Source organism: Myodes glareolus, chromosome 27 (genome assembly GCF_982192425.1).
Source record: "Myodes glareolus chromosome 27, mMyoGla1.1, whole genome shotgun sequence".
Lineage (NCBI taxonomy): Eukaryota > Metazoa > Chordata > Mammalia > Rodentia > Cricetidae > Myodes > Myodes glareolus.
The window spans coordinates 10,270,527-10,284,659 of record NC_142052.1 but is presented as its reverse complement, the minus strand read 5'-3'; the positions used below and the strand labels follow the sequence as shown (position 1 = coordinate 10,284,659).

Genomic DNA, 14,133 nt, shown 5'->3' with positions numbered 1-14,133 from the left:
GGCGCAGAGAAAGTCCGCACATGCGTGCAGACTTTGTTCCGTATGCTGTTCTCTTAACGGTGATGCTTTTCTGCAGCAATGTGTTCCCATGGAACACAATTTCAAACGTGAGATGTATAAGACACCAACTGTGCCTCCCAGCTTCCTCATAGATAGTTATTAATATGAGTTTCTGTGTGTTCCCCCTTCATCGGGACCCCGGAAATGGACCTACACCCAAACAGCCTCTCTCGATTACATTGCGCCTTTAACTCTCGCAAGAAGCTGGAGGAATTAGCGTAGCATACTATCTTACATATCAGGGAACTGAGGCCCAGAAAGAGGCTCAAATAATGTCTGTATCAATATCTAACTATTTTAGGGAATACCCTGCCTATTCTAAGACCCATTGAACGCATTTTTAATACCAGAATATATTCCTTCCTGAGTAAGGCAAAGTTCCACCCTGAAGATATAAACGTGAGATATATATTCCAAATATTTGGAATAGACCTCACCAATATTCCTTCTTTTTGGAATATATCTAAATCATTAGTCCGTATTGTCTGGAAAGGATTTCAATAAGAAAATAAAATTGCCCTCAGGTTGGCTATTCTTTCATACCATGAAAAAGTGAGTTACTTCTTAATTAGTGTGGGAAGTTCTAGGTTTTATTCTTGTGTTCTCCTCACACCTGGTATTTATACTGAACAGGGGAGCAAATGCTATCTTTAATAAGGATATTTTGAACAAAGTTGAAAAATACGTGCAGGTGGAAGAACTAAGATATTTTAAAAATAAATTCTGCTGTACTTTTATTATTTTAAAAGATTGGCAAAGTAACTTTATTTAAGGTGACTTGAAAAATTTAGAACATGTAATTGGATTTAGGCACTTTTTTTTTTTTGACAGGGTTTCTCTATGTAACTGTCCTAACTGTCCTGGAACAAGCTTCCTAAGACCAGTCTGACGTCAAACTCACAAAGATCTGTCAGCCCCTGCCTCCCAAGTGCTGGGATTAGAGGCATGTGCTACCATGTTGGATTTGGTCACTTTGAGTAGCTATGCATTGGGCAAGGGAAACACACCTAATTTTCTATAGTCAACCTTGTAAACCTTTGGAATTTTGAAAGGAGATTTTACTAAACTTTCACAGTCTGTGTAAACTCTCTGTTGGTTTTTAACAATTAGTATTGGCTGGAACAGCTTTATACTGGCATTGCAAGTATTAAAAACACCTTCTGCCAAGATCAGTTCACAGATGTTCTAAGTGCAACCTAGGGTTGGGAAAGGGAGTGGCCTTAGATTTTCTTTTTTATGTGCTGAAATGAGGATGAATCCCCAAGTCATGTGAGAAGACAGGACTGCCGTGTGGCTATCTCCTCATCCATACATCACCTCCTGTGTGCTTCTGAGGTGGTTATTACTCTATATTCAAACGTTTAATTGATGTATTAAATATTTGTATTCAAAAGACCCATAAGACCGGTGTCTATTCATGTTCAAGAAGTATAAGAGACAATGCCCCAAAGCCAATAAAGAATATTTTATGTACCATGAGAGGAGAATTTGTAATACATTGCCAAAGCAAACAACCACAACAAAGAAAGTTACAGCCCTTGAAGTAAAATGGAGTTGCACGGGCTGCAATGGTGGATTAGTAAAGTTGCTTGCCACCAGTCTGTCCACCTGAGTCTAATCCCCAGGACTTACATAGAGTGGGGAGAGAAGCAACTCCTGAGAGTGTCTCTGACCTCCACACACATCTGTGGTGCTGGAGCACGGACACAACCCAGCACACCCAACAGATAGATAAACATTTAAACATTTTAAAATGTTATTGTCGATTTTCACCCGATCTGAGGAGCTGTTCTCATCTCTGCACTTATTTTTAACTGATTCAGAATAATTTATTTGAGTTTATGTACTTCGTTGCTCTGAAAGTTATGGGCACATTTGGCTGGAGTGGGTGTTACGGCTGGACTCTCAGGGAAAGCGTGCGTTTCTGAAAGGTCTCTTGTTCCTTCTCCGCCACATACCCTCTCGCTGAACTTCACTCATTCTTTCCTTCCTTTCATCGACCTATACATCTATTTCAAAGAAACCCTAATATAAGACCAAACTTTGGAGTTTCTCTTCCTTCGTGGGCCTTGTGTGGCTGCATGCCATACGAGCTATGTAATACTGACTGTCATCAGCCTTTCTCAGTGGAATAATAAAATAAATAAGCAAATCCCTTCAGAGGAACATACCACAAGCTAACTCAGCTTTAGGCACACTTTTACAGACTGCTTTTTGAGTAACCCTTTTCATTTCTCGCGTGCAATTTAAATAAATACAGGTTGCAAGTTAGAACAAGGCATGATTTCCCTCATTGTGTAAGACAACTTTCAAATTTCAGCCTGTATGCATGAGGAAGGCATGCACAGGTAAACACCAGGTTACCCATTAATAGGAAAATTACACATTTGCTAAGTTAGCAGTTTTCCTTCAGGTTTAAAAAAATCTTTTAAAATAATGTTTCATAAAAGGATCAAATGGACTAGATTTGTCTAGATTGAAAAGCTATAGAAGAGGTAATTTATATTTCAAAGTTTTATTCTAAATGGGGCAAAATTAGTGATAAAGAAAACACTGGACCATATTGGATATATATCTCTGTGGTTAGTACAGTTGTCTCTACAACTAAAGTTTAATTTTCTTGAGTATAAAAAAGCATTTTGACAAGGGAAGAAATGTAAAACCTTAAACTTATACAAAATGAGCTAAGCATTAATTTACTTTTAAAAATTCTAAACTTTGATGTCTGAAAACTCATTATTTTTAATGTAAGCATTTAATAGAAAAGTACAAATATAATGTGTATGGGGTTGCTGATACACATAACTAAAAAAGGCATGAAAAATGAAAAATATTAAAAGAAAAGAAAGAAGAGGAGGTTGGCGCGAGGAAGAACACACCCATAACTCCATACTTTTAGCTTCTATTTCATTAAGCCAAGCTTTCTGGTGAATGAACGAGTAAAAATTCTTCACACTTCATACAGACTAATATTCCTACTTTTATCCCCGACTGATCTTTAGCTTTGTATGTATTCTCCAACCCTCTGCAGCAGAGACAAACAAGAAAAAAAATAAAAAGAAAAAGAATAGAGTTGAAAGTAAGGGAAAAGTAAGTCTCCTAAGCCATTATGCGTGTGTTTAAGCAGCAAGTGGCTAAAATCTTATAGGGGGAAAATATAATGACAGAATATTTTCTTAAGGCTGGCATATATAATAAGATATTCCAGCGAGTCAAACAAGATGCACCAGGGAGTCTCTGCCAGTGGTACCACTACTTGACTTAATCATGCCGGGGAAGGGGTTCAAACGTTGACACAATGACGTCTTGAAGTACATTTCTCACGATATACTGAATGTCATCTTTTAAGATCATATCTCAAAGCCTTCATTTGATTTATTCATCAAATGAAAATGAAATAATATTTACAAAAACTAAAGTTCAATGAATGATGTATAACATTTGAGCTAACTATTCTCAAGGTATAATTAAACTATTTCCTAAAAAACAAATCAGCTTGAGTAAGGCAATTGCAATCAACAATTAGTGATTTTTTAAAAATCCTTTAAAAAATATTTGTGAATAGCACAACTGTTGCTCTCCTCCTGAAACTGCATGAATAAAAATGACAAATCTTGACAGGTGAAAGAAATGGGCCACCTTGACATTGGTTACAGCAGATTCACTATGTAGTTGATCATTGGTTACATACCTATTAGGAGAGAGGCTGTCAGTAGTTTGGGGTCATAAGGACTCTTCCCACGACCATTTTCAAAATGGGAGTCCTGTAGTTTAAAAATGTTGTCCTGCAGATTAAAACAAAAGAAAAGTTCCGTTTATTCACAGAAGTGTGTTCAGCACGTCAGTAAATCAAAGAGAAGTTGAGTATTCCCATCCAACATAGAGTACTTTAATTTGTTTCAGCTTTGGAGAAGACAAAGGAATTACATGGACAGAAAGTGCTACAGCCACCCAAACGGCTACTCACTTTGGTGCTTTGGAGTTTTTCTTGCTTGTTTGTTTGTTTTTTGGTAGCTGTGAGCATGGGGCAAGTGAAAAGGTCCACAGACCAAGAGCAGGACTTATTCTGGTAGAACTAAGGTAACGTTTTAATTTTCTCAGGTTTACCAAGTAAGATCTGTGCAAATGGCTCTTGGGGAAACAAAATTTAGAATTATGTGAAATGACTCATTTTAGTTTTTGACAGGGAAGAAAAACAACAATTAGGTTACATTTCTAGATGACCTCTATTTTATTTTCTGTACACACAATACATTAAAAAGTACTTAACCACAGCAGTCATTTCCCCTACTCCATGTTTGTGTAACTGACATGCTTCTTTATAAGACCCAGTTACCTAGTAAGGGACATGAAATCATCCTTCTTTCTCTACAAGGAACCACTGTGCTCTAGGGAGAGTCTGTCTGTGGGGTGGCAGCAGGGAACAGCAAACACTTTTACGCTTCCTTCTTCTTTTTTTAACACATAGGTCATGTCTTTGGAGAGGTCAAGTACCCAGATACAGTAATAAACTTTTAACTACATACAGAAATATGTTTATGTCCCTAGATAGCACATGAATAACATGTATACACAACAATTAATGCCTGAGAAGTAGGTCAGAGATTCCTGGCTCTGAACCCTCTGTCAGGATGTATCATGCTAGGCATAAGTGACAGCTGAGCAAACTCAGGAGCATTTCTGGCATTCTGCATGCATGCTTCTTCCTGCCAGTGGTGCATTAACCTGTCCAAAGACTGAAATAAAATAGTGGTGTTGGCAATTTTTCTACTAATCACATAAAAGTATTTTCTAATGCATAATAGCAAATGATATTCATTTTATGGTCAATAAGCGTTGGTTTAACATTTAATATTTCTGATGGAACTAATGGCAGGGTTTCAAACTATAACTCTCAGATCCCATTTTGCATTGCAGAGAAAAGTGGAAAAGGAAGGAAACCAGGCACTCTGCAGTTTCATCATGGTGACATGAATTACCTGCATTACTGTTTCTTTCCATTGAATCGCTATTTTGTATCAGCTGTCACTAGCAATGATGGCTCTTTAGTTTCATCCTAAAATTAATACTATGTAATAATTTATGGGTTTTCCCAGAATTGTGCAATTATAGCCGGAATGTTGGTGATCCAGGCACCAAGCCCAGCTTGGCAAATAATCAGATTCAGATTTTCTGTGATCATACCTTATCTCTGAACCACTGGGCCTAAAAAGTCAATTTTAATATGAATATTCCACCTTACAGTTTTACCATAAAAATTACTGTAAAACTTGTGTAAGGAATATTAATTCAGAAAATAAATAGACTATTTTTTAATGTTGTTCTTATGATTACCCAAAGAATATGTATATTTATAACAACTTGTTACTTATATTGATCAACTTCTTAATTTGACATGAAATAAATACTACATTACTACTTAATTATGGCTATATAAAACACCAGGTATCTGACCATATTTAGAGACTTCAATACCAAAAATACAACATGAAAATAATTAATTTACACTAATGAAGACATATAAGTACTTATAAGTAATAGTTCGATTTCACATAGTTTTATTAAAATTAAAAACTAGAGGACAAAGAGTATATTTGGGAGGATGGTATCTATGCTTAAGCCCACAGTTTGCAAATCATATAAAATAATATAAAATCAGTAAGTATGAATATTTGATAAAAGTTGGAGGAAACACTGGGAGAACTGATGGGAAAAATGGTAAAAACGCGATTGTCTCTTGTCTTCATGGATACGTTGTTAGACCCATCTACACAGAGAAGCCACCCTTTCAAAATATGAGAGCCATAATGTTGAGGATCGTATGTCCAAGTTAATCAGGCCATGTCAAGGTAGAGGAGGTGAACTTCCAATGTCATGTAGTATTTGATTTACAGAGTAAAAGGTTAGACTACAAAGGAACTGAGGACAAGCAAGCCAGTCACGGTTTAACAGGAGCCCCTGGGTCATGGTATCGGATAATATGCTCAGAAATTGCTTTCTTTTTGTTTAACTCCATCAATAAATACTAAATTCATCACTCCTCCTGCTGACAAACATCTTTCCTCTAAGAATACTATTTAAATTTCTGAATGTCTCCGGGGAAAATGTTCTCTGTTGGTACAGGATTCTACAGTGCTGCAAACACACGGTTTCTTTCCAGTCCAGTGAGCTGCGGTCATGGAATATATATCTGCTTTCTGTAGAGAGCAGTATATAATGTTACTTGCACATATACACATACTTATGTAATGTTACATGTACATATACTTACACTCATACTTGTAGTGTAAAATCCGTACCTATTACTTGAGGAAATGGGCCCAAAAATGCTGAAATTGGACAAAATGGGTGTTATTCCTGGCTCTGTCTTCCGCTGTCTTTGGATCTCAGGCAAGACCTGTCTAAAATTTAGATTCCTCATCTGTAGCAGAATAAATCTCACTTAAAATGTAAAGATATGTTGTGGTAATAGATAAAATATAGTTCATCCTAAAAACTATCTCTTTTTTTCCTGTAGTAAAGTCATTGTCTCATGCTTATCAAAATTTCCCATGTCACAGGACAAGTGACTTTATATGTTCACAAGTAGAAATTAGTGTGGATTTTCATAATATATGGAAGCATTTATACACACACACACACACACACACACACACACACACACACACATATATATATATATATATATATATAAACAGAGAGAGAGAAAAAGAGAGAGAGAGAGAGCGCATTGGAATTATTCTCTCCTCTCATAGGACGAAAGCATACTTGAAAAGCTCTACTGGGGAAAAAAATCCCTTCAAAGTACAAAAATGTTAATTTTCTTAACATATGAGTTTTTTCCCCCAAAACAAAGGTAACAGTCAATTTGTTAAGACATCTTTCTGATATTGGACACCACATAACCACACTAGTTGGTAGGTAGAGGCAGGAAGATCACATGTTCAAGGTCATCCTTGACTGCACAGTATATTGAGGGTGGCTTGGGCTACCTCAGATTGTACATCAAATAACTATTAAACACTATAAAACCTACAAAAATGTTCATTACTTAGCAAAGGACGCAATTATTCCAGCAGCATGTGCGATTTGTCAGTTAATCTTTGCAATTATACATCAGATGATAGTATTTAGAGTATCTAATTAAAAATACTCAACACAAAGAAAGCAAATAACCCAAATTAAAAATGAGGTGTAGAACTAAACAGCATTATCAAACATTAAAATACAAATGGATGAGAACTACTTTTAAAAAAATCCATTGCTTTCTGGTAAATGCAAATTAAAATTATGAGATTTTTTTTATCTTACCCCAGTAAGAATTGCCAAGATTAATCAAATAAGTGATAGCAGATGTTGTAAATGATGCAGAGAAAGGGGAACACTCACGTACTGCTGGTAGAAGTGTAAATTTATAAACCTACTATGGAAATAAGTGTGGAGGTTCCTCAGAAAGCTGAAAATAGATCTATACAAACATTTGGAGATATCCCCAGTGAATGCTCTAGCTACTGCGGACATTGATCACTAGTGCTCATTATTATTAGCAGTAGTGCTACAGTTATTTATAACAGCCAGAAACTGCAAACAACTTAGATGCCCAACCACCGATGAATAGACAATGAAAATATGACGTGCTTATATAATGGAGTATTATTCAGCTGTTAAGACAAAAGGAGATGATGAGATTTTCATGTAAATAGAGAGAGCCAGGAACAACCATTGTGAATCAAATAATCCAGGCACAAAAAGGCAAACCCTTCATGTTTTCCTTTAGGTATGTATGTTAGATTTAAAACTGTGGATCTATGTTTCATTCCAAACAGTCACAGATCTTAGGTAGCAAGTAAGAGATTGGGTTATGAGATGGTTCTTCTACTGAATAGAATATACCATTATAAAGGGATAAAGGGAACATTAGATAGGATAATTAAATGGAGATGGGGTGGAAGGGCTGAGCAGAAGAGATAATATGGTAAGGAACATCGAACAATAAAATTTTTTTTTCTAAAGTGATCTGGAAACCCATGGCTGTTGAAACTCCCTAAAATATATACATGTATAGATGAAATTTAAATGGACTTCTCATATAATGGGGCAGAAAATATTCCAACAGGACATCATATGCTAGGAAACAGAATACCAAGTTCCAAGAATGGGTTGTGACTTTTTAAGCCATTGGCTAAAGAAATCTCATAGACACTCTCCCGAATATCATAGCCTCCTACCAACGCTATTGGCTATCCTCCACAAGCTGAGAGTAAGCTCTATTCTGAATGTCCCACTTACTTATATCATCACACTTGGAGCGATCTAGGCAGTGCTCAGGTTGAAGCTTTGACTCCTATTGAATAGCATTTACTTGCTGCAAGGCACCATGAATGTTACCAGGGGACAAAAATAATAACTGATATCATCCAGTTACGAGTCCTGCAATCTCAAACAGTGACCATGTGCAATATATGCCCTCTGTTACAATAGTAGAACAAATGTTATGTGAATAAGCAACTACTTTTCTATTGGATTCAAGGTCTGACTCATGATGTGGAATCTATACTAACATTGATAATAAGACCCATGAACCTGAGAATAGATAGATCATGGACCCCATGAAAAACCTAATACATTTATTCTGTTAAGTGAGCATAGCAATAAAATGTCTCCTAATGGCATATTCCCTGTTCATAGATGAGTGCATATCTAAACCTTCAACAGAGAAGGTTCATCTGGAAGTAGATGGTACAAAACACAGAGACCCATAACTGGGTACTTAGCAAAAAGTAAGGGTCTTTGGAGCGTTCAACCCTGAATGAGTTATCTATGTGATACCCTTCTCTTTCAGACTCTGAGGTCTATGTGGAAGAAGAGGCAGAAATATTGTATAGGTCAGAGGGGGTGGACTACTCAGGAAAGAATATTTCCCAGAAACAACAGGGCGGATGCATTTGTGAACTCACAGAGATTTTAACAGCATGCACCAGACATGCATAAGTCCAAGCCAGACAACATTCCATCTCAGAGAGCAGAAGTGGACACAGTGCCCACCTCTAACCAAGACACCGTTTCTCATTGATACCACCTGGGAGAGGAAGCATACGTTTTCGTCAATGGACTGACACTGTGTCTCTCAACAATACAGGGCGTGCTGCATGTTCAGGAGTAGCTGGCCAACACAAACAGATTGCTTATTGTTTTTAATGTGTGTGTGTGTGTGTGTGCACGCGCGCGAGCAAATGCATGTGTGTGTGCGCGCGCTTTGTCACTAATTTTTGTTTTATTTTTTTTAGAAAGAGAATGAGCCTGACCCTGAGGGACTAGGAAGCAGGGGAGGGATCTGGAAGCAGGTGGAAGGAGAAAGACTATGTTCAAAATATATTGTTTACATATTTTAATGCGCGTTTAAATGCATCCTGCTTAGGCTGCAGAGACTGCTCAATGATTAAGGAACACACTGCTCTTGCAAAGGAGCCAAGTTCAGTTTCCAGGACCCCGATCAATCAGTCCACCTATAGACTACAGGCCCAGGGAATCTGATTTCTCAGGGCACCAGCACACACAGCAATTTGGCAAATTCTCATAAACTGACGCACATGCGCAATTAATTTAAAAATAAAATGAATCCTTAATTTTGTAGATATCCTCCTCTAGCATGTTGGTTGAATACATTTAATGCTTCTGTTTCCACTTTTTGATGAGAAAGCCCTATAAAAGATGTGATGATAGTTAATCACTGTAAAGACTCTGTCACAATATAACTGTGTGCTAATTTCCTATCTATATGTAATATATTATGTAGTTCATGGTTAGGTTCTACTTGAAAGGCCTTTGGAAATCTTTTTGCTACCCAGTGATTTTCTGCTTTATAAAAATGTTAAGTAGCTCACATACGCAAATACTAAGACGAGAGATCCCCAAGTCTGTGGGCATTGTTAAAGTATATAGCTTCTTCAATTTACTTGTGCTGAAACAGTTATTCACGTTTAGCAACCCATGCGCCCAATGTATGAACTCTAATTGCTTTAGCAGGCATCACACACATCACATAAGTTATTGTGCCTTATTTTATTACACGATTGCATCAGTTTTCCGCAACTATTTTTAGCTTTCAAGACTACTCTTTCTCCTTTGTCTTTTGGATTTCCTGAAGGTTCCTGGGCTGGTGAGGTAAGGCATTAGAGGAAATAATAACCATACTAATGTCCACTCCAAAGTCTTATAAATTAGAAACCATTGCTGACATCATGGCAGTAAATTTCTTAAATCTCAATCTTGTCCAAGTAATAAATTTTGGCAATAATGTTGCAATCTAAGTTATTCTATTTAATGATTAAAACATGAATGGTGTTTTTAAAAAATGGAAGGCAAATAAAAATCCTGTTCACATGAGGAAGAGTGCACATTGTGCTGGGGAGAATTGTGTGACATTTTGTAAAACCCAATGCTTCAGACAATTTTTAACGAATTAACTTTTGGAGCTTCTTGCATTTCTTTTCCCTGCTTCTCACAGAAGATATCTTCTTTGCAACATAATTTGATGTCCCAAGCTTCCTTGACTCTGACATGACTCTGTGATCTCTCAGGAAACCCCTTTCTCCTTCCTGACACACCATGACCTTTTCTTAATTTCAGAAGTCACTTCCTAAGAGAATTGTTTATTGGGTTTTGCAAGCATGCTTTATTAGCCTTCTTTTGCATTTCTTAATTAAAAATGGTATACAGGCAATGAACGGACTGAACAAGTCTGTGGACTTTTGGAAAGAATGAATGCAATAAGATACCACAGGAAATATTGTGGCATACTGCGCTTTGACAAAGAAGTTCCTTTGTGGCTCAATTTCACCCGGAACTTACTTTTCCTAAAAGGGTGACTCCAGACAAACACTGTGCAACAGCGTGCCGCCATGACGCATGTCTCCTTCTTTAATTTATATTAATTTAAAACAGGAAAGCTCCCATTTCTCACCGGCATTAGTCACATTTCAAATGGTACACAGCCACACGTGGCCTATGGCTACAGTACTGAGAAAGTTCTCTTTAACAGCATCGCAGCCTGAATGAGTCCTTCCTCTTAGAAGCAGAGGAAAGAGCTAGGCATGCATAGGTTTTCTTGGACAGAAAAGTTGGACATCAGTCCCAAATGACAACGTCTGCAAGGAAAGATCATACTGAAAACATTACTTAGGCAATTTTTATTTTGTTATAGGAAAGAGTTGCGCTATGTCATAGTCAAGTCAGTGTTGACAAATCAGCTTCCGCATGCTGCTCTTGGATTTGTCATTCTACTCCATGGAGTCTCACTCTCTCAATCAGCTCCAGCAAAGCGAGACACAACTTCAAAAGCTAAAATCAGACGCTGAAAGCTGATGAAATCATGTAATAATATATGGCACAATAACTTACGTGACGTATGTGTGGTGTCTGCGAATGTAATTAGAGTCCATGAAGTGAGGTTTGGGTTAGTGTATTGCTAAAAATTAATACACTTATTACCTAAAGTTTAGGTCAAGATCTACAGTTCTTTATAATGCCCCTGATTATTTTTATACAGGGAAGCAGAATTTTCTGGAGGTTGCATAACAATCTAGTCATACCTTCTTTTGCCCGTTTTAAGTTTTGACCTTTGCCTTTAATGATAACTCATTCTTTCTCATATTAAATTCTCTTAACTGAAGTACAGACCTTGCTATATTCTTTTCATATAAGAAGAGTAACCTCTGTATTGTGTTGAAACCAGTGAATAAATGAATGATCAGCAGTGAGTGAGGGGGAGTGGCTATAGAAAAATCAGAACTTCATAATTCTATCTCAGTATATCACTGGAGCTAAGAATTTAAGAAAAGAAAATGGTGTGGACACAATTGTGTAATGGAGACTAGCTGCAACTCAAATAGTAAACCAGGTGATAACATGAATTCTGGGAAATATGTTAATTTCTTAAGGTGATGCTCATTAATGTTCGAATATTATTGGTATTTGTCGACTTGAAACATTAAAATACTCCAGTTCTAAAGCTAGGAGAGTTCAACCCTAAACAAACCCATTGTGTTATCCTTGATCTTTTTTTTACTATGAGGAAGGCAGCCTATCACTCTCTCTTATCAATTTTATCAGTAAATATAATGACCCTCATTATAGCCGCCTTCATGAAGAGTTAAACACATCAGGTTGTAGAATTTAGACATGTTCTGACTCCATATAACATTGCGTCCAACCTTCTCAATAACACTGCTCCGCCTGGCTGTTTTCACTCAGTAGAAATTACCACAGGTGTGTCTGGGATGTAGACTTGGGTTACAGCAAATTGAAGAAGCTGTTTGGATTTACTATGCATGACTTTTTGTTAATAGTAGTCCATGATTTGATCCATCCTGCCCCCAGTTTTGAGACTAGCTCTAACTATATATACCGGTCAAACCGATTCTCACTATGTAGACCATATTGACTTTGAACCCATAGTGATCTTCTTTCCTCTGCTTCTGGAGTGCTGAGTTTAAGGCTGTGTGCCACGACACTCAACTATGGCATGATTTCTTATTGGCATTTTCACATTTGTATTTATTTTAAAGAATTTAATAATTTATATGTTTTAAAGCCCTAGCGTAAATTTTTGTTTATGTAAGAAATTCACTTTGAATTATGTAAGATATTATCTGAAATGAGAAAATGAAAGGTCTATTTATTAAAATTGGAAATCACAGCAGGAATATCTAACAGAAATGCATCCTATTCACTTTTATAAAGTTTAAGCGCATGTGAAGGAAATTTATCAACATTGACCATAAACTGAGATCTCACTGTGCCTTAAGCAGCTATAGATAGCATTCGATGTGGATTCCAAACAGACTTAGCACCATTAAACGTGCTTACTGTAGTAACTAGGAACACCCAGGCGAGACCAGAACTCAAAGAGTTTCTGCTTCAGAATCTGAAGTTCATTTGACTCAACCCTTGAAGGCTGGCTTTGGGCAGGTGATGAAATTGTGGGCATGCTCCTGTGTTTTTACACATTGGGGAAGGTTGAGGGCTTCAGAGGGGTCCCCCCCAAATGCTGAAGCCAGGATGGATGGAGTCAGATTATTCTATCTGAAGGAAACAGAATGCGGGAAATCCCCAGAGTAAATAAATATGATCCACAGTTGAGCAATGACAGAAAGTTGAGTTTGCAGAGGGAAGCATATATACATATATTGAGATAACAGAGAACAATAAATTTCGGTCCCAAGTGGAACGTTTTCTGTGCCAACATAAGCTGTTTACTTTGGCTTTCAAAGGTGTGAGTGATAGTTGGGTAACAATGGCATCAAAGAGGCTTGACCTAATGATGGGTCTGACAGTGATGTGGGCTGGCTTAGTGAAATGGGAACCTCCTGACAGGTACAGAGAAACTGTCGCCGCCTGTGGAGGGAGGACTTGGATCTTAGTACATGATATAACAGCCCAAAGAAGTTCTTGCGTATGTTGTGACTTGATCAAGTCATTTATTGTCCTCTTAGGGGTGTTTCTCAGTCTTTATTGCATCAACATTCCCTTTGAGGGTTCAGACAGTGGGCAGAAGGTATTCATGTATTTTGGAAGCACTCAAAAGAGTTTATGGACTTTACCAAGTCATTGTGGAACTTTCCAAGTATTTTCTGTCCAAAGAACTTCGTATTTCTCCACAAGGTGTGAGTCTGGTTGTGTGTCTCTGAGCTTACGTTTGCTTCTTCTGTTGCTTTTTGTCCTCCTCCCTGTCTGTAAGTACAGATGTTCTCAGAATTTGCATATTCTGTTCTATGTATGTCTAACTAATATTATTGCCAAGTTCTGCTATTTGGTATCCATTATTTATTTTTCTTTTTTATAAATCCAGCAATTGAACTTCCGCCCCCATTTCTTTGTTAATCAAGTTGTTCAAACTTAGTTTCCTGCCTTTTTCAAAATCTCTTTATTTTGCACTGTTATTTTAAAATTGAGAGCTATTAAGAGTCCTTGACTCTTCAAAGGAATATAAGAGCAATCACTAATAATAAGCCTCGTAAAATTACTCTGTCAGAAATAGTTATTCAACAATATACATTGCAAGAAGACACAAAG

General features: G+C 37.1%; 1 protein-coding gene across 3 annotated transcripts in view; it reads right to left on the bottom strand.

Annotated features, from left to right (window-relative positions):
- Positions 1–14,133, bottom strand: part of Sema3a (semaphorin 3A) — a 475,159-nt gene that overhangs the window by 88,690 nt on the left and 372,336 nt on the right. For all 3 annotated transcript variants that reach the window (XM_085684250.2, XM_085684251.2, XM_048433584.3), the window contains one exon: positions 3,752–3,845. In XM_085684250.2, coding sequence (XP_085540376.2) covers positions 3,752–3,845 — 94 coding nt within the window. The remainder of the gene's footprint in view (positions 1–3,751; positions 3,846–14,133) is intronic.